Source organism: Gossypium arboreum, chromosome 12 (assembly GCF_025698485.1).
Source record: "Gossypium arboreum isolate Shixiya-1 chromosome 12, ASM2569848v2, whole genome shotgun sequence".
In the NCBI taxonomy this organism is placed as follows: Eukaryota; Viridiplantae; Streptophyta; class Magnoliopsida; order Malvales; family Malvaceae; genus Gossypium; species Gossypium arboreum.
In genome coordinates this window covers 91,530,585-91,550,332 of record NC_069081.1, presented here as the reverse complement: position 1 = coordinate 91,550,332, position 19,748 = coordinate 91,530,585, and the positions used below count along the sequence as shown (strand labels likewise).

Sequence of the window (19,748 nt, the reverse complement as noted above, 5' to 3'; positions counted from 1 at the left end):
TCTGATGAGGCACTGGGTGTCAAACTAGTGTGTTGGTTGAATCTATGTATCCGTCTGAGTCTGAGTCGTGTTAATAGGGGTAATTAAATAAAATGGTACAATGATTGATAATCGATAATATTGTACATGAATTATGTATTCATGAATTGGATATTATTATTGTTTCAAATGATATGTGGATCAAATTGTGAAAAGCTATTATATAGCAAATGATGAAAATTGAATAAGAATATGGTATAAAATGATGTATTTATGTTTTGAGTATTAAATGGTTAATGTTATTGTATAAATAAACATGGTTTTAAATATTCAATTATGTCTATTATATTGTTTTGTCTTTAATTATTCGGATTATAGAAATACTATTGAGTTTTACTCAGCGTACGGTTTTGTTTTTCGTGCGCAGGTTAGGTACTTAACTTTTGATCGCCGATTCAGCATCCAATAACGATCCTGAACTCAAATGTGATGATGTTTATCTTTTGTGTCGGCATGTACCTAGGGTGTCTAAATAATAATTATTTTGTGGATTGAATGTAAATGAGATTATAAGTTTAATATTGGTTGGTTTTATACATATAAATATGTGTTAGTTTTTGAAGTCATATTATGGCACGGTAAATTGAACTAAATCAAGACAGGTGCATGTAAATTTAATTCTATGTTTAAGTGCTCATGAACTAGATAAATTGATTTGGATTTAGTATGTTTATAATTTGGATTAAAATGATGCTCATGAACTAAATGATGCTCATGAACTATTGCATTGGGATAATTCAAATGCAATTTCAACATATGAATTGAAGAAACCAAAATCCTTACTTGCCTGTCTTAAAGTTTGCCTAAACATCTCAAATATGAACAATGATTAGTCTGCCTCTTTAGATTTATCTTGCATATCTCGAATATAGATAGTTTATTATATAGTTATGGGTGATGAGCCAATGTACACTATCAAAAATTCTGCCTATTTTTCTGTGTGTTTTTCATTTAATGATTGGTTCATGAACTACTATTGATTTCTTCTTAACATCCTCTTCGAGTTCAACCCCTTCCTCCTTTTAACAATATCTCTGCTAAGGTTCAAATATGTGTTTTTTTCTTCTGTATTTTATTACAAGTACTCAATACTGGTTAGTATAAATAATTATTATTATTTAGGATTTTTTATTTTATTTTTTTGAATTTTGCTTTCAAATTTTCCTCGAAATTATATTTAAAAAAGAGATTAGTGAATTTTTTTTTCCAAAATAATAAAGAAAAAGGCAGGCCATGAACTGATGGATTAAGATGAAGGAAAGCTTACGTTTTCAAATTTCAACCACAAAAAGAAGATTCATAATATCTTATCATCCCCAACTCTTTCTCCTACAAACGTCACAAACCCTAATTCTCTCTCTATCCATGGACCCTCTATCAAGCTCTGTTTCTTCACGCCTCAAACCCGCCAACTTCAACTCAACACCTCGCCAATTGCACCCCTTAAAACCACTCAACAGACCGCGTCACCTCCCTCCACCGTCACCCCAACGTCCCCTTCTCTTCTCCACCACCAAACCAACCACTATCTCCACCTCTTTCACCCACAAAAACCTCACCGCTCCTCCTATCTTCCCCCACCCCACCTCACTTCTCCCTTCATCATCCCTTCATGTCCATCGAACCCCCGCCACCGGCTACGCCGCAGCTCTATTAGACACAGCTCAATCCACCGGTTCACTTCACGAAGTCCGACGAGACGTACGAAAGCTCTCGAGACTACTCCAAAACAGTCAAATTCAAGCTTTTTTGAATGACCCGTTTTTGGGTGATCAAGAGAAGGGAAAAGCAATGAAGGAATTGGCTAAAAAAGGGAAGTTTAACAAGCATCTTTTTAACTTGTTAAAGATGATGGTTGAGAAGAACAAGTTGGGGATTGTAAGTGAAGTGTTGGAAGAGTTCGAGAGGGTTTTCGATGAGTTGATTGGGACTAAACAGGTTTGGGTTTCGTCGGAGAAGATGATTGGGGAAGACATGTTGTTTAAAATTGCTATAAAGGTTCAAAAGCTTAGTGGTGCTGTTAAAGTTAAGGTCAAGAACTTGGTTATTGATAAGCTACCCAAAATACCAGACTTTGGCTTGCTCTATAATTAATATGCAATGATTGGTATCTTTGTTTCAACTTCAACACTCTTTTCATTTTTAGCTTACTTGCATTATAATAAATATGCAATCAGAAATGAAATCAAGATTATATTACGTGACATGATTTGACAGAAAACATGTAGTTTTTCTTTCACCATTTAAATGCTTATAGACAGCATGTATGAGGATGGACTTGAATCCTAGAGAAATTATTGTATTTTCGAAGTGTATGTCTGGTTTTCTCAGCTAGTATTTCTTTTTTTAGTATCAACATAAAAAGTCAGTACAAAGGAGATGAGCCCAAGGCTTATCCCACAACACTTCCCAAAACCTTGCAGTTAAAGGAGTGGAGAGAGAATTAAGGTCTAGAGAAGCAACCCTTGCAGCTAGCCTGAGAAATAGTGCCTCCACTAAAACTTGTTGGAGTCATAACGACACCTAGAAGATCTCCAAACAGTAGAGGAGCAAAGGCTGAGGCACAACTTTGACAGACCAACTACGAATGCCATCAGGCAAGGCCTAGTGCAATTACACCAGTCGCCATCAACACCATCACCGGCAGAACTCCAAAGACAACACCGACGTCCCAACAATAAAAGCAGGGTCTTTGAAAAACGAGGGGAAAAGAGAAGAAAAGAAAAACCATAACAACAAACGGTTGATCTAAGGCAGCTCGACAAAAGAAAAGAAATACCATCTTGTGCTTGTTACTCGATTTTCTTTATTACATTTGATACATTACTTATCAAATTGAAGTTTGTGAAATTATGATTTTAGTCTTTGTATTGTATTTTTTTTATACATGATTTTTATTTGATATCTAAATTATATTTCGATGAGAAAGAGATAATTGTGAAGATTATTGAAATTTATTTTATATACATTTTTTATTTATTATTTTACATCTGTTGTTTTATAAGTATACATGTGTGTTAAGATTTTTAATTCTTATTATAATACACTTACGATGGAAGTGTAGTATACATTGAGTAACCTAAACAAATTATTGCCACAAAACAATAGCTTGTTTACTAAAAGGATATTCTTTTCGATCAACAAAACAACTACATGTATAACAAAGAATGCATGATGAAACAATTTTTATGAAATCACCCAGCTGAAATATGTCATGAACCAGCTGAAACAGTCCCTAGCTTCCACTCTTAAAATTGGCCTGCAACAACACCAAACTCAGCTTCTCATCATTCAATTCCTCCGATTCCTAAACATTCCATATGCCCACAACCTCTTCGATCTCCTTCCAAATAAAACTGTCTTCCTCTACAACAAGCTCATCCAAGCTTACTCCTCAGTTAACCAATCCCATCAATGCCTCACTCTCTACTCCCAAATGTGCTTCAACAACTGTTCCCCCAACCAGCATTCTTTCATCTTCCTTTTCCCTGCCTGTGCTTCACTTTCCTCCCTTTCCCATGGCCAGATCCTTCATACCCATCTTCTCAAATCTGGGTTTGGTCTTGATTGTTATGCTTTAACCGCTTTGCTCGATATGTATGCAAAACTTCGTGTGTTAAAGTTTGCTCGGCAAGTGTTTGATGAAATGCGTGTCAGAAATGTGCCTACTTGGAACGCTTTGATTTCTGGGTATTCTAGGTGTGGGGATATGAAGGAAGCTTTGGAATTGTTTAAATCAATGCCTGAGAAGAATGTGGTTTCTTGGACATCGATGATATCGGGTTACTCGCAGAACGGGCAGTTTTCGAGTGCGTTAGATATGTTTTTAAGGATGGAGAAAGAGAGTGGAGTTAAACCGAATCGAGTGACCATTGCTAGTGTGCTTCCTGCTTGTGCAAGTCTCGGAGCATTGGAGATTGGAGAAAGGATTGAAGCTTATGCAAGAGAGAATGGTTTGTTTGAGGATTTGTATGTTAGCAATACTATCCTCGAAATGCATGCGAGGAGCGGTAAAATCGAAGTAGCGAAAAGGGTGTTTGATGAGATCGGGAAGAGGAGAAATTCGTGCTCTTGGAATTCAATGATCATGGCTTTAGCCCTTCATGGAAAATCAATCGAAGCTCTCGAGCATTACGAGCAAATGCTGGTTAGCATTTCGTTGTACTCCGGATACATCTGCATTCCTATTTCAGTTTCATCCTTTTATGTTTTATTTCATTGATTGTAACAGCATGAAGGAACTGCACCGGACAATGTCACATTCGTGGGAGTTCTCTTAGCATGCACGCATGGAGGATTGGTTACAAAAGGACGAGAACTTTTCGAATCAATGGCGAAAAACTACAACATCAATCCTAAATTGGAGCATTTTGGATGCATGGTAGACCTCCTAGGTCGAGCCGGAGCATTGCAAGAAGCTTACGATCTTATAAAAACCATGCCTATGAAGCCCGATGCTGTGGTTTGGGGAGCTCTTTTAGGAGCTTGCAGCTTCCATAAAAATGTCGAACTCGCAGAAAAAGCAGCTCAGCCTCTCTTTCTGCTCGAACCATGGAATGCAGGAAACTGCGTTATTCTTTCTAATATATATGCATCGAGGGGGCAGTGGGACGGTGTTGCAAAGCTAAGGAAGATGATGAAAGGTGGCCACATTACAAAGGCAGCTGGATATAGCTTCATTGAAGAGGGAGGTGAAATGCATAAGTTTCTCGTGGAGGATAAATCGCATCCGAGATGTGATGAAATATACGAAACCTTACATCGGATCTCGATAGTGATGAAGCTACAAAACAAATTAATTGACTTTGAGTCCGAGCTTACAGTTTGAACTATACAGTAAAAGGCCACAAAGGGATATTCCATTAATCGAACAATAAAGATGCGTCCGCAATTACAGAGTCATGTAGGCTGGCTGGGTAATATAAGCCAAACCGAACCTCGTTTATGTTATCTAGGTTGGCCAATCTATTTGCCGATCTAGGTACAAAAACAAAGTCCAAATAATCAAAGTATCGAGCAAAAGAACGGGCCTCGGAAATTAAATAGCACCCTTGTCGCTCGACCGCCCATCACCATGCCGTCTGCATCTCGAGCCATGACTCCCAAGCCTGCGACTTGCTCATCTACATCCATAGCAGCATCGGCATTTACCATAAATTAGCGCTCCGAAGGTGGGTACCATCTTACCATCCACAATTGCCTAGGTGGAATTGAGTAGGTTGGGTTGATTTCAATTCAGATTAATATGTGTTAGGTAAATTTAGATTCTAAATTTTTTTTTGTATAATTTCGGGTTTGAATCATTTAATGTTTAATTTGGTTCATGCCATTCAGGTTAGTTGGTCGGGTTCTTTTGGCCCAAACATTTCAAGTTGCTTAATTCCGGTTTGGAACTTGAGTTCGGGTTAATAGTTCAAAATATTTTAGTTTTTGCTCATTCTGAATTTGGATTAGTTTGGAGTCGAATCATTTTCAAGTTTAAGTTGTTTACATTTTATAATCAAATTAAATTGATTAGTTTGAATTTGGGTTAACCAGATTATATTTTCAAACAAGTGAATTGTACTCAATATTATCATTAAAACATCATGAAATATTACAAAAGCAACAAATAAAATAGAATAATTAATTACTATATTATTTTTCAATAATTTATCAAATTAATATATTAAATGTCAAATAATAATTAAATAATCTTTTGTTTAGGGTAGTTTCTTAAACATTTAAATGGGCCAAGTAATTTTCCTATAGCCCAATAGGTTCTTTATATGTTGGCCTGAAAACCAGCCTACTTTTTAGGCCTTCCATAGGCCCATTGAAACTCAATTAAGTTACGCCCTTAATCCTCTAGCGGATAATATTGCATCTCGCTTGATGGAGTTTTAATCCAACGGTTAAAAATGACCATGGCAACGTCAACCCTAAATTAACCTTTTTTGAGGGCTTAGTTAAAATATGCTTAAATTCCCTATATTTTCTTACATTTAAAATTTAGTCTATCTATTTTAATTATTAGAAATTTAATCCTTTAATTTTTGTATTTCAAAATTCCAACTACAATTGTTAACATCTTAAAATTTCTTTCTTAAATTTACTAGTGTGATATTTTAAAATAAAAGAAGACATATTGCGATAAAAGTATCGTGGAACCTCTATACTAAGGAGTTATTTTGCATTTTGCCCCTCTTTACTCAAGGAATGAACAAATTAATCTTTATAGATTGGATCAAAGAGCAAACCGATCTTTTCTATTAAAAATTTCATCCATTTCTTATGTTAAAAATTGGCTTAACTGATGAAATAACTAAATAGTTATACATAGCGTGTCACGTGTACACCGTACAGACGTACATGGAGTAGTTTTTAATAGTAAAAGTAGATGGTACTTTTAATAGAAGGACCCAATTTTGCTCATTGAACTAACATACAAGAAATGATTTGTTAATTTTTTTAGTAGTGGGGTAAAATACAATTTGTCTCCTATTACAAGAGTCTCCATGGTAAAGGTGTAGTCAAGGGGTTGGCAAAGCCCCGACTCCCTAAAATGGAAAATTTTTTATTTAAGCTTTTTAATTTTTTTTTAAATTTTAAATTAGTAAATATAAAATTACACTTTGGTCTCCCTAAAAATGATAAAATTTTGATTTAATCATTTAAAAATTATAAAGATATAGCTATTCAAATGACGAAATTACATATCGTAAAAATTAAAATTTAAAAGAAACAATAGATTAGATTCCAAATGTACTTACTTGTAAAACATTTTATCCTTAGGGCTTATGTGTAATTTAAACTATTAATTTCCTTTGTCCCTTTCATTACCCACAAATTCCAAACACGCTTTCTCTCTATTTAGGGTTTTCCGTTAGGGCTTAATGACATTTATCGCTTCATCACAAGGTACTCTCCATGCCCTTTTTTCCCCTTCCCGTTATCTTGTCTTGTCTGTTTGGTTCCTGAGAAAGCGAAAGAAAACGCAACGGTCTGTTTTTAAAGACAAAACAGTAGTGGTAATTTGATTCCCCCTTAATTCTTGCTTTAGGTATCTGTTAAAGGATAAAGGTGCGATTCTTTTGGTGAAAAAAACAATGAGGCCTGTGTTTGTGGGGAACTTCGAGTACGAGACTCGGCAATCAGAGCTGGAGCGTTTGTTTTCAAAATACGGGAGGATCGAACGGGTTGATATGAAATCTGGTAATATATATGAAAACAATAAATGTTACCCTGTTTTTGGGATTATGGTTTTAATATTATTAGCTAAATGAATATAATATTTCTTTTATTTTAGATTGTCGGTTAACTGGGTTTAAGCCTTTCTGAATCTAAAATGCTTTCTTTTTTTTTGGTTTGGTTCATCGTCGCCTTTATATATTTTGTTGATAGTTGGCTGATCATAACACATTTATTACATTGCTTCTTATGTTAACCATGTATATACATGTACATGTATGCGTGTATATATATAATCGTTCTGTATTATTTGGAAATGATGGAGTTGCTCCAGTGGAGTTTCTCTTATAATGAAACCCGGTGGAGCGATTTGTCGAGTACGAATCCGGCATATATCCTTACACAAGGATGCATTACATTGATGTTTGAATGAACAAAAATAGTTGAATGGGCACTTACCTTGCTTTGGGATTGAATGTCATGTCAGCATCTAGAGGGGGTCTGTAAATGTGATCACAGCAGGATTTCAATTTTATTGGAGCAAACCTCCGGTTTAAGTCTTTGTTTTGACGCAGGAACTTATACTAAGGGAAAACGAGCTTCTATCAGGGCTCGCCATCTTTCTGCAAAAAAAACTTCTATTGCAATGGAAATATTCATGCCTTCCTGTTCTCCTGCCACTCACACAGATGGCATCATCCTGCATTTTCTTCACTCGATCATGTTACTTCTCACACTTCCTCACTGGCTGGTGGGGGGACCTTATCAAATTATCATGCCATGCTCTTCCATTTCTGAACTTCCTGCTGTCTGAATGGCCAACCATGCTTTGCAAATGATGTCTCAGACCTGAATAACTTGGAATTTTAACCTTTAATATGTCACCATCTTGATTTAAGTTCATCATGCAACGCTTCTACATCCTTATGTGCATCAGCCCCTTCCTTCACATGTATGCAGGTTTCGTATATTTTTCTTAGTTCTTGAAGGGATAAAGAAATTCTGTGATTTAGTTAATGTACCACTAATTGTGAAGGTATAGGATGATTATACAACCTGTCACTTTTGCCACTAATTATAAGTTTATGTTGCAGGATTTGCCTTTGTTTATTACGAGGATGAACGTGATGCTGAAGATGCTATTCGTGAACTTGATAATATTCCTTTTGGTTATGACCGACGGCGACTGTCTGTGGAGTGGGCTAAGGTGTGTTATTGTTCTTTCTACTGTTGCTTGTTTGGAGTTTTAATGGGAATGAAAGCTGTAATTTCTGATTTTTAATATTTGTCAGGGTGAACGTGGTCGACGTGGTGATGGTTCTAGATCAGTGACAAATCAGAGACCCACCAAAACCTTGTTTGTTATCAACTTTGATCCAATCCGTACTAGGGAACGAGATATTCTAAGGCACTTTGAGCCATATGGGAAGGTTCTTCATGTTCGCATTAGGCGAAACTTTGCGTTTGTTCAGTTTGCAACACAAGACGATGCTACCAAAGCTCTCGAGGCTACACAAAGGAGGTAGAAATAATTAAATATACCTTTTCTTTTTTACTCGTCTTTGCGGTCATTGTCATTGCTCCTAAAGTACTATATATACCTTTACAGCAAGTTACTAGACAGAGTCGTGTCTGTTGAATATGCTTTAAGGGATGATGATGAGAGGGATAACAGATACGATAGTCCTAAAAGAGGAGGTCACGATAGACGTAGAGATAGTCCATATGGGAGGTCCCCAAGTCCTGTATACCATAGGCGACAAAGTCCTGATTATGGTAGAGCTCGTAGTCCTGTTTATGAACGTTATAATGGTCCTGCTTATGACAGACGCAAAAGTCCTGATTACGGGAGGCATAGGAGTCCTGAATATGGCAGATACCGCAGGTAATGATTAAGGCCGTTTATTTTTCATTTCTTGTTCTTTTACATAATGTTTTGAAAGATCGTTTTTGTTCGTTGAATCTACAGCCGATCACCTGTTCGAAGGTCCCGAACATAGAAGGGCATCAGATTAACGGTGAAAAGTATTTCGTAGCTCTATGCCTAGCTTTCTATGTATTTTGGTATGTACTTTAAGAACCTATTGTTCATGTTAATATATGTACTTGGCTTGGATTAAAATGATGCTTTGTCCATTAATTAACAAATCAACTTGCAGTACAATAACATAAACTAAATCATACAAACACACACCATTAAAACACCAAAAGAAGGAGAAGATCAAGCTGAGGTTTTTTTCCTTAACTCTTGATCAATTGCTTTCTCGAGCCACGTCTCGGCATCTTCCATCATTCCGGGGCTAAGCCTAACCATAAGGATACAAAACTCGGTCTGGTTCAATGCGCCATCTCCATCAAGATCACCTTCTTTAACCATATCCCAAGCTTCTTCTTCGCTCATCCCTTCCATACCTAAAAGAGCAGAGTTCTTCTTCAAACTCTCGGCAGTTATCAACCCTCGATCTTCATCTGCTAGTAGACGAAACCCACCGCATAACTCGGAAACAAAAGCTTCCACGTCAAGCTTTTCAGCCATCACAGGTAACAAATCTTCATATTCGTTCTTCGTCGTCGTTCTTCCCTTGTTTTCCATTTATTGCTGAAATGGTTACACCAACATGAATGGGAGGGGGGTGTTATATAAGGGTTTCACCATTGATAATGATGATGTGACACTGGACCTCATTTTGTCCTCAAACGATTTCAATAAAAAAAAAGCCTCTTTAAGATCCATTTCATGATGGGTAAAACATGTTTTCCGCCTTTATATTTAGCCCTAAATTAAGGGGATTTTATTTATTTATTTGATTTCACCATCAAAAATCAAGAGATGAGTTTCTAGGAAGGTGCGTATGTGGGGATAATGGTGCGATGTAATCCATTTTGACGTAAGGAATTTGTCCTATGTTAGGCTTTCTACGAAGCTCCTATCAATGATATTTCCATACAAAAACCAACCTACAAAGTCAACTTTGCAAGACGACCGTAATCCTTTAAATGGACTTCAACTGGGAATACTCAAACTTACCTTCACCTTGTAACAATTAGAGGTCCCATTTCATCGTTACATGTTTCACATGCATCATTTTGTCCTTCCAATTTATGGTGTTAGGTGAGAAATAATATTTTGTGGAAATAATTGTCATCCATGTCCTCCTACATCACATTCAATATATATTTATTGCTTACTGAAAACTTTTTCCAAGATCGAAAACTCACGTTTGAGTAAAAATGTTTAAGCTTGTGTAATATATTATTATATCATGTTATATTTATAGGATATAAAACTTAAATTTATAATAATATATGATATTATAGTGTAAGAATTAAAAATGTTATCTATATATAAAATTTGAAATATGAGATAATATAAATATTTTAAAAAAATATGAACGGACTTAAAATGGTACGACTAACTATAAATATAAATATATATTCGACTAACTATAATATAAAAATTCATAATAAATAAATAAAAACCGAACAAAATCCACACAAAATACATTTACATGTTACATGGTACGAGAGAAACCCAGTCATTACAAATATAGATAAAAAGACTAAAATCCCTTCCTCCAAAATACGAGTCCCCGTTGTAATTTGTTTTCTGGGGGTCTCTCCAAAAAGCCCAGTCTTCTTGGTCTCTCAAGGTCAGTTATTTATCTACCTGCAATGGATTATTATTTTGGTAAGGTTTAGCCACTATAATCTTTATTCATAACATGCAATATTAAGGGATATAATTTTTTTTTTGAATTTATGAAAATTCAGGTTTTTTAAAAAAGTTTTATCCCTTCTAATAATATTTTTAAAGAATTCAAATTTTAAATTTATTTTCTTAGAGTATAACAATGTGTTTCGATTACACGTAACGATAAACACTTATTGATACACTATTTTCATAATTTTCAAAATTGGATTGAATCAAAAATCCGCCTGATAGATTTCAAATAATTAGTTGAGCCGCTAATAGATGAGAATTGGTTTTGGACTGTGAGTTAGAGATTGGATGAAACGAAAAAAAAATCAATTAAATTGATTTTTGTTATAAATATCTTATTAAGTGGATATCCATCAAAATTAAGATAAATGTTGATGTACTTTAAATTCTAATAGTTATTAAAAGTACATGACTTTAGAGATGTTTTGTAAATATTACAATTGATTAATAAAATATGCTCTTTTGCTCTCCTACTTTCTTTGTGTAACAGCCCAATTTTTAGTGGTATTGGAAACAGTGATTTGGGATCACTAAATCCGACAAGTAAGTTTGAAAATTTAATAAATTAATAATTATGGGTCAAGTGTGAATTTAGAAAAAAATTTGAATTAGTGAATTTTGTGATTTTTTTTAAAAGAAGAAGAAGAAGAAGAAGAATTTAATAAGTAAATTGGGTCTAAAACGAGGTATCGAGAACTCAAAATTCATAAGCCGAGCCATAAATATTTTTATAAATATTTATGGAGTGTCATTGAGTTAGTATTAAAATTTTGTTAGAAAATTTTAACATTTGGATAGTCAATTAATTAAAAAGTACTAAATTAAAAATAGTGTAAAATTTGTTAAATTGTGAGGAAATAGCTTAAGTATTTAAAAAAGAGGGATTTAAAGGGCAATTATACCCAAAGGGTAATGACTGGACGGTTTGGGTATGAAATAAGCAAGAAAGCAATGGGAACAAGGGGCAAAATTGGAAATTGTATAAAGGTTAGTAATATAAAATAAAGACAACAGAAAAATCTAAAGATATCATCATTTTCCTTCAGCAAAAACGCCGTGAGAGGTCTGGAAGTTGCTGGTTTTTCATATTTTGACATATGTGAGTTCAATTTTTACTTTTTCTTAGTAATTTTTATATTTTTGTGACTTTTACAATTAGATCTAACTATCTAATTCATTAGTTTTTGATTTTATGGGTGACTTTAAAAGTTACCATGAATAAGTGATGTATGATTATGGTGAATTATTATGGAATTGAAGTTCTTATTTTATTATATGATGATTTTATTAAGTGATTTTGATAGAAATTGATTTTAGGACCTAATTGTAAAAAAGTTGTGAATTAAGGTTTGGTGCTGAAATTCTGATTTTCAAAGGTTTTGTAGTAGCTTAGAATGAATAAATAAAGTATTAATTCAGAAAAATTAGCTCAATTGATGGGTTAATTTAAAAACTGTAAAATTTGAGGCAAAAGTGCAATTTATGGAATTAAAGGATATAAACTGTGAAGTAGAGTAAAATTGAAATGAATGCTAATAAATGAATGATTTTACAATTATAGATCAAGAACCCGAAGTGAATAGTGAAAAATAAAAAATAGCCGATTAGTCCCTGAACTTGTATGACTTTTGTGAATTTGCTCAGGTAAGTTCATATGGCTAAATTTAATGTTTTGATATGAAAATTTCATGAATGATATAGTATATTATTGCATATGAATGTCATTAAACTGTGATAGTTGTAAAATGATATTTGAATAAAAGTACAAATTAAGTAGACCAACGGATGTGAGCGCTTTCGTTCAGTGGCTAAGACGAATAGACAGAAAAGACCATAGTTGGACCATGGCAACATGTGATATGTGATTTCCGTATAAGACCACAACTAGGCTATGGCATCGGAGAGATGTGATTATGTGCTTCCGTATAAGACCATATCTGGGATATGGCATCGGTGTGATATGTGCTACTATATAAAACCATATCTGGGATATGGCATGAGTGTGATATGTGATTCGTGTAAAATCATGGTTGGGCTATGGCTTCGGTGTGTGATATGTGACTATGTGCAAGACCATAATTTTACTATGGCATTATGATAACGAAGTACTCAATTCGGTAACCGTTCCCTAAATTGATTAAGAAAAGTAAATGAGAAATGGGCCCAAAAGATCAAGAATTGGTGAATAGTGACATTGAAATCAATCAAATGAGTTTATTAATGATTTTGTGATTTATAGGAGGATTTAGTGAAATTAAATGTTATATGATTATGTGCAATGTTCGGTAAGATTTATTTTTCTATGCCTATGAGCTTACTAAGCTTTCATAAGCTTACTCTTGTATGTTAAATGTTCTTTGTAGATTGACGAGAAATCGGTGGATCGGGTCAATACATCAGGGCACACTATCCAGATTACTTCGGTAAATTTTATTGTGCATTTTAAGGTTTATATAGCATGTATAGGGTTTAATTGAAAGGAAGTGAAGGTGTTATAAATTTAGTTATCAACATTTTTCACTAAAACAGTTTTAAACAGTAGCAATAGTCCAAATTTGAAAAATCACCAAAAATTATGGAAATTGACTTAGAGGTTGAATAAAATATTAAATTAAATCCTATTGAGTCTAGTTTTACATAAAAGAAATGGTCTAATAAAAAAAATTCATATTATAAGATATTTGAATTTTTGTGAGACAAGGTCAGAATAATTTCGAGTTCCCCTGTTCTGACTTTAGAAAATCATAATAAATTTAATAAAAATAATTAGAGGCTTAAATTTATATGCTTAAAATTCTTGATGAGTCTATTTTCAAAAGAAATAAACGGGAATATTATCTAAATTCTGTATGAGGAAATAATTAATCTTTAGTGAAGAGGGGTCGGAACTGTCTGACAGCGAAACAACGGTGAATTTGAAAAATAAACTGTACTTATTGGCTAAACAAAAAATTCTGAAAATTTTATGGTAAGGATATATGTGAGTTTAGTTTCAGAGAAAATTAGCAAAACTTAATTTGGAGTTCTGTAGCTCAAGATATAAATAATTTAGTGACTATGACTCAAGTGGACAGTTTCACTATGAACAGTAAATATCATGAATTATCTAAAAATGTTCTGAAATTTCTGGTAATGCTCCGTAACCCTATTTTAGTGTCGGATACGGGTTAGGGGTGTTACACTTTGTTCTTTACTCTATGTATATTTATTTTATAACAATTTTTATATTTTAGGCTAAATTTTTTTACCCAAAAAAAATTAAACCCAATTTATTTATTTTCTTTATAAACTAGTCCACTTTTTTTTAAAACCTAAACCCATGTTATGGTGATGCCCTAGCCCAAAATAATAAACAAAACGAATTAAGGAAGAAATTAAATCTAAATTTTAAATTTTAATGTTACAATAATGAATATCTAACTTTAGATAATGTAATTATTAATTGAATTTTAGTTTGACTGGTATAAATATTGTTCCTATACAAAAGAACATGGGTTCGAGTATAATAAAGCATATTATCCTTCTATTTATAAGTTGGGAAAGAGTCTTTATAATTTCTTTTAAAACAAAATTCTTGATTTTTCTTTTATTTTTTAAATAGTGAATTGATTAGTTTGGTGATTAAATCGGTTGAATTGATAATTAATGATCTAATCAATTCGACCACCAATCTAATTATAATTTTCTTTTGAAAGAGAAATTTATTAATTTATTCAATGAATGAGACTCATACAATTCGGGGGAAAAAAATAACAAACACATAACTCGTTGAAGGAAAAGCTCTATCAACACAATAAAAACTTTAGCTTCAACATCAATAAAACATTACAACATGTTGACAATTAAAAACCTTGATTAGTTTTTTTCAGTATAATTTCCTTTTGATTTTAATCCAAATTCCCTTCTTTAATAATCTTAAACCCTAAACCATTATCAAATAACAATATCATTAAGTTGAAATGTTTTTTCCTAATAAAATTACATAAAAAATATACTTCTATGTAGGATTTTTCGCAAATTTCTTTTATTTATAAGAATCTAGTTAGGCGCTGATATAAAGAGAAGGGTTAAACCGATTAACTAACTCATGAATCACTCGAAACCAATTTTCTCTATTTTGAAATTAGTTTGTTTAATTAAAGCATTGGTCCGGTTTGATGATTTGTCTAGTTCTAAACACTTTGGTTTAATAACTTTTAAAAAATGTTTTGTTTTTAAATATATAAGAATGTTACATTGTGCCATAAGGTGGTGTCGTGGTGTAGTTGGTCATCACGTCAATTTAACACACTGAAGGTCTTCGGTTTAAGTCCGGACGATGCCATATTCTTATTCTTTTTTTAATCTTACAGGAAAGGCAAGGAGGAGCATGGTGGATCCGAAAACCACATGATCGTTAACCCAACATCCAACATCCAACATCCCTCATATCATCTTCTTCATCTCCTTTATCTCCCCTTAACCGCTTCTCAATCCCTTTAATTTAAACCCCAAATTCTCAAAAAAATGGATCCTATCCCACAAACAGTATTACCCAGAACCAAACAGAAACCCGACATAACCACCGTCCTTCGTAAATCATGGTACCATTTAAGGTTGTCGGTGCGTCACCCATCTCGGGTTCCAACATGGGATGCCATTGTTTTAACAGCTGCCAGTCCTGAACAAGCTCAACTCTATGATTGGCAACTCAGACGGGCTAAACGAATGGGTCGAATTGCTCCTTCTACTATTACCCTCACCGTACCCGACCCAGAAGGTCAACGGATCGGATCCGGTGCTGCCACACTCAATGCCATTCACGCCCTCACTAAACATACAGGGGTAGTTGTTAATGGAGGAGATGATGCTGTTGGTTTAATGGGTAAAAAGCATATTTTATTACTTCATGCTGGTGGGGATTCTAAAAGGGTTCCATGGGCTAATCCGATGGGTAAAGTCTTTTTACCACTTCCTTTTTTAGCTGCCGATAACCCTGACGGCCCGGTACTGTTGTTATTCGATCATATTCTTGCAATTGCTTCTTGTGCTCGACAAGCTTTCAAAAATGAAGGTAAAATGAATTTAGTTCACTGTGAAACGATAGAAAGTTCTTATTGTTAAGTGTTAACCTCTGTGTTTAGTTAATATGACACATGGATATACGGATATGAACTCGAATCTTGGAAAACCTTCAAAAATTCGATGATATTCGGACCCACACTCATATTTGACACTTACAAGTAGGTTACTGGGTTTAAGTCGACACATGGATATGCATATATGGCTTTGAAACATGAAAAAATGTAGAAATGTAGAAAAAATGATGATATTCGGACCCATATTCATATCTGACAGTTACAAGTAGGTTATTAGGTTTAATATAACATAGATATGCGAATATGACCTCGAAATATGAAAAATATAGAAAATTCGACTACATTCGGACACATACCTGTATCGGACACTTACAAGTAGGTTAATTTTGTGTAGGTGGAGTATTTACTATGACTGGTGATGTACTTCCATGTTTTGATGCCTCTACTTTGATTCTTCCACCCGATTCTTCGACCATTATTACCGTGCCTATAACACTCGATATAGCTGCTAACCATGGTGTCATTGTGGCATCAAAATCTGAGATTTTTGATGAAAGTTACACGGTTAGTTTAGTCGATAATTTACTTCAGAAACCTAGTGTAGATGAGCTTGTTAAGAATCAGGCGATCTTGGATGACGGTAGAGCATTGCTAGATACTGGGATTATAGCGATTAGAGGCAATGCATGGGTGGAGCTTGTTAAGCTTGCTTGTTCTTGTCAACCGTTGATTTTCGAGCTTTTGAAAAGAAAAAAAGAGGCAAGTAACTAAACCCAAACTTTCAACTGTGTCTCAGTATTGTAATTCTAACTGTTTCGAGTTTTTTATTGTTATCCAGATGAGTTTGTATGAAGATCTTGTGGCAGCTTGGGTACCTACGAAGCATGATTGGTTACGACATCGCCCTTTGGGTGAAGCATTGGTCAACAAATTGGGAAAACAAAGGATGTTCAGCTACTGTGCTTGTATGTTGGACAATAAATAGTCTTTAAAGCATCAAAAACCTTGTTTTAGTTCTCGATTTCTCGTTATTGATTGTCATTTTCAATTGCAGATGATTTTTCGTTTTTACATTTTGGAACTTCGAGTGAAGTTTTGGATCACCTTAGTGCATCTGATTCAGCGCTTGTAGGTCGAAGACACTTATGTTCTATTCCAGCAACCACTGTTTCAGACATTGCAGCATCTTCCGTTGTCCTGTCTTGTAAAATTGCTGATGGTGTCTCGATTGGTGAAGATTCTCTAATATACGACTCAAACATATCAAGTGGAAGCCAGATTGGTTCCCAGTCCATAGTTGTCGGTATGAATGTTCCAAAGGACAGTGATAATATGGCAGGTAATTCTATAAAGTTCATGCTTCCGGACCGCCATTGCCTTTGGGAAGTTCCTTTGGTAGGATGTATTGAAAGAGTGATTGTATTTTGTGGTATCCATGATAACCCGAAAAACCCTCTTAGAAAGGATGGAACCTTTTGTGGGAAACCTTGGGAGAAGGTCATGCACGATTTAGGTATCGAGGAAAACGATCTATGGAGCTCTAGTAGCAGTCAAGAAAAATGCTTGTGGAATGCAAAATTATTTCCCATTCTTTCGTACTTTGAGATGCTTCGAGTGGGAATGTGGTTGATGGGTTTGAGTGATGGAAAAAACCTACACTATCTTCCTTTGTGGAGAAACTCACCTCGAATCAGTCTCGAGGAGTTGCATAGATCGATTGACTTCTCAAAAATGTGCACTGGATCCAGTAATCATCAAGCAGATCTCGCAGCTGGAATTGCTAAGGCTTGCATTAACTACGGCATGCTTGGTCGTGATTTATCTCAGTTGTGTGAAGAAATTTTACAAAAAGAGACTTCTGGTGTTGAAATATGTAAGGACTTCCTAGCCCTTTGTCCCAAACTTATCGAGCAAAATTCTAAGATTCTTCCCAAAAGCCGAGCATATCAAGTGCAAGTTGATCTTCTTCGAGCATGCGGAGAGGAAACGAAAGCTTATCAGTTAGAACATGAAGTATGGGCTTCAATTGCTGATGAAACTGCATCAGCCGTTAGATACGGTTTTGGAGGTAAAATCAAATGAATTTGCTTTAAATATGCTTCAGAAAATGTTAAATTGTTCGTATCTTTGTAAATCAGCTTTTTCTATGTATTGCCCTTTCTTTATTTCTCGATTTCACGTCTATTTCCATTGATCTTTCACCTTGGTTCAGCACATCTCTTAGAGTCCTCTGGCAGCAAGTCTACTCTGGCCTTCAGGAACAATAACCATGTTGGATCCATGGACAAGCCTTTTTGTCCACAAACAGTGAAAGTCGAGCTACCGGTTCGAGTAGACTTTGTTGGCGGCTGGAGCGATACACCTCCGTGGAGTTTAGAACGTGCTGGTTGTGTTCTTAATATGGCAATGAGCTTGGAAGGTTCTCTTCCGATTGGCACTATAGTAGAGACGACAAATTCAAACGGAGTCTTGATTATCGATGATTCTGGAAAAGAGCTATATATTAAAGAGCTTACTTCAATTGCTCCTCCTTTTGACGGTGATGATCCTTTTAGACTCGTGAAATCTGCACTGCTAGTAACCGAAATTATTCATGAAAATATTCTAGTATCAAATGGTTTGCGAATAAGGACATGGGCTAACGTACCTCGGGGCAGTGGGTTAGGAACTTCTAGCATCTTAGCTGCTGCCGTTGTGAAAGGACTTCTACAAATCATTGGTGGTGATGACAGCAACGAAAATGTTGCCAGGCTTGTTTTGGTACTAGAGCAGCTCATGGGAACGGGCGGTGGTTGGCAGGATCAGATCGGAGGTTTATATCCCGGAATCAAATTTACAACAAGTTACCCTGGAATACCATTGCGTCTCCAAGTCTTCCCTCTCGTGGCATCTTCTCAACTGATTTCAAAATTGCAGGAACGGTTACTTGTCGTATTTACCGGTCAAGTAAGTAATCAAGTCTTTCATACATGCTTAGATCTTCGTATTCTAATTGTTATTCTATTACGACCCTGCAGGTTCGACTAGCACATCAAGTCCTACAAAAGGTAGTCCTCCGGTATCTCCGACGAGACAACCTTCTCGTATCTAGCATCAAACGACTCACTGAATTAGCTAAGATCGGTAGGGAAGCTTTGATGAACTGTGATGTCGATAAATTAGGCGAAATCATGTTGGAGGCTTGGAGGTTGCATCAAGAACTCGATCCATACTGTAGCAATGAATATGTTGATAAACTGTTTGCATTTGCCGACCCGTACTGCTCTGGCTACAAGCTTGTGGGAGCAGGTGGGGGGGGCTTTGCCTTATTACTCGCCAAAAATGCCACATGTGCCAAAGAATTAAGAAGCATGTTATGGAAAAACCCAGAATTTGATTCAGTAATCTACAATTGGACCATCTACTAATATTTTTTTTCGATATTTTTCATATTTGTTTTACAATTTATTTTTGGGTTATTGGTGCCTCTATCTAATAATTAATAGACGATATAATTCATTGTATTGTAAAATACTATTCTTTTACAACATTTGTGAAATGAAACACTAGAAAGTTCCATCATCTTCTTTTTCTTTTTATTATTATTAGCATATGTGGGTTTTGGTTCGACGGATCAGTTTAGTTTATATTATTTCAGCTTTTAATTTATTTGTATTTTGTATTAGTTTAATTTTACTTTATAGTTACTCAAGATTTATTTTTATTGTGCAATGATTATACTATATTTGTATTTGAAAATT

The 19,748-nt window shown here is 34.8% G+C and overlaps 5 protein-coding genes across 6 annotated transcripts; 4 read left to right on the top strand and 1 right to left on the bottom strand.

Annotated features, from left to right (window-relative positions):
* Positions 1–1,252: 1,252 nt before the first annotated feature.
* Positions 1,253–2,260, top strand: LOC108477354 (ATP synthase delta chain, chloroplastic). Its single transcript, XM_017779868.2, has one exon. The coding sequence runs from the start codon at positions 1,291–1,293 to the stop codon at positions 2,131–2,133; it is 843 nt and encodes a 280-aa protein (XP_017635357.2). The 5' UTR covers positions 1,253–1,290; the 3' UTR covers positions 2,134–2,260.
* An 812-nt stretch (positions 2,261–3,072) lies between these two features.
* On the top strand, positions 3,073–5,476 carry LOC108478344 (pentatricopeptide repeat-containing protein At5g08510). The gene is made up of 2 exons (XM_017780796.2): positions 3,073–4,186; positions 4,271–5,476. The coding sequence occupies exons 1-2, from the start codon at positions 3,254–3,256 to the stop codon at positions 4,865–4,867; spliced, it is 1,530 nt and encodes a 509-aa protein (XP_017636285.1). The 5' UTR covers positions 3,073–3,253; the 3' UTR covers positions 4,868–5,476.
* Positions 5,477–6,812: 1,336 nt separating this feature from the next.
* Positions 6,813–9,331, top strand: LOC108480032 (serine/arginine-rich splicing factor RS31). Of its 2 annotated transcripts, XM_017782931.2 has the most exons (6): positions 6,813–6,939; positions 7,082–7,233; positions 8,304–8,416; positions 8,502–8,731; positions 8,819–9,094; positions 9,179–9,331. In XM_017782931.2, the coding sequence occupies exons 2-6, from the start codon at positions 7,128–7,130 to the stop codon at positions 9,207–9,209; spliced, it is 756 nt and encodes a 251-aa protein (XP_017638420.1). In that variant the 5' UTR covers positions 6,813–6,939; positions 7,082–7,127; the 3' UTR covers positions 9,210–9,331. The 2 variants fall into 2 exon arrangements, with proteins under 2 accessions (XP_017638420.1, XP_017638421.1); XM_017782932.2 differs by lacking the exons at positions 6,813–6,939; positions 7,082–7,233 and adding an exon at positions 7,450–8,169.
* Positions 9,321–9,938, bottom strand: LOC108480033 (calcium-binding protein KIC). Its single transcript, XM_017782933.2, has one exon. The coding sequence runs from the start codon at positions 9,800–9,802 to the stop codon at positions 9,431–9,433; it is 372 nt and encodes a 123-aa protein (XP_017638422.1). The 5' UTR covers positions 9,803–9,938; the 3' UTR covers positions 9,321–9,430.
* Positions 9,939–11,952: 2,014 nt separating this feature from the next.
* Positions 11,953–19,569, top strand: LOC108479543 (bifunctional fucokinase/fucose pyrophosphorylase). The gene is made up of 8 exons (XM_017782216.2): positions 11,953–12,029; positions 13,294–13,353; positions 15,283–15,983; positions 16,403–16,767; positions 16,847–16,973; positions 17,063–18,076; positions 18,221–18,954; positions 19,026–19,569. The coding sequence occupies exons 3-8, from the start codon at positions 15,437–15,439 to the stop codon at positions 19,413–19,415; spliced, it is 3,177 nt and encodes a 1,058-aa protein (XP_017637705.1). The 5' UTR covers positions 11,953–12,029; positions 13,294–13,353; positions 15,283–15,436; the 3' UTR covers positions 19,416–19,569.
* The last annotated feature ends 179 nt before the right edge of the window (positions 19,570–19,748 follow it).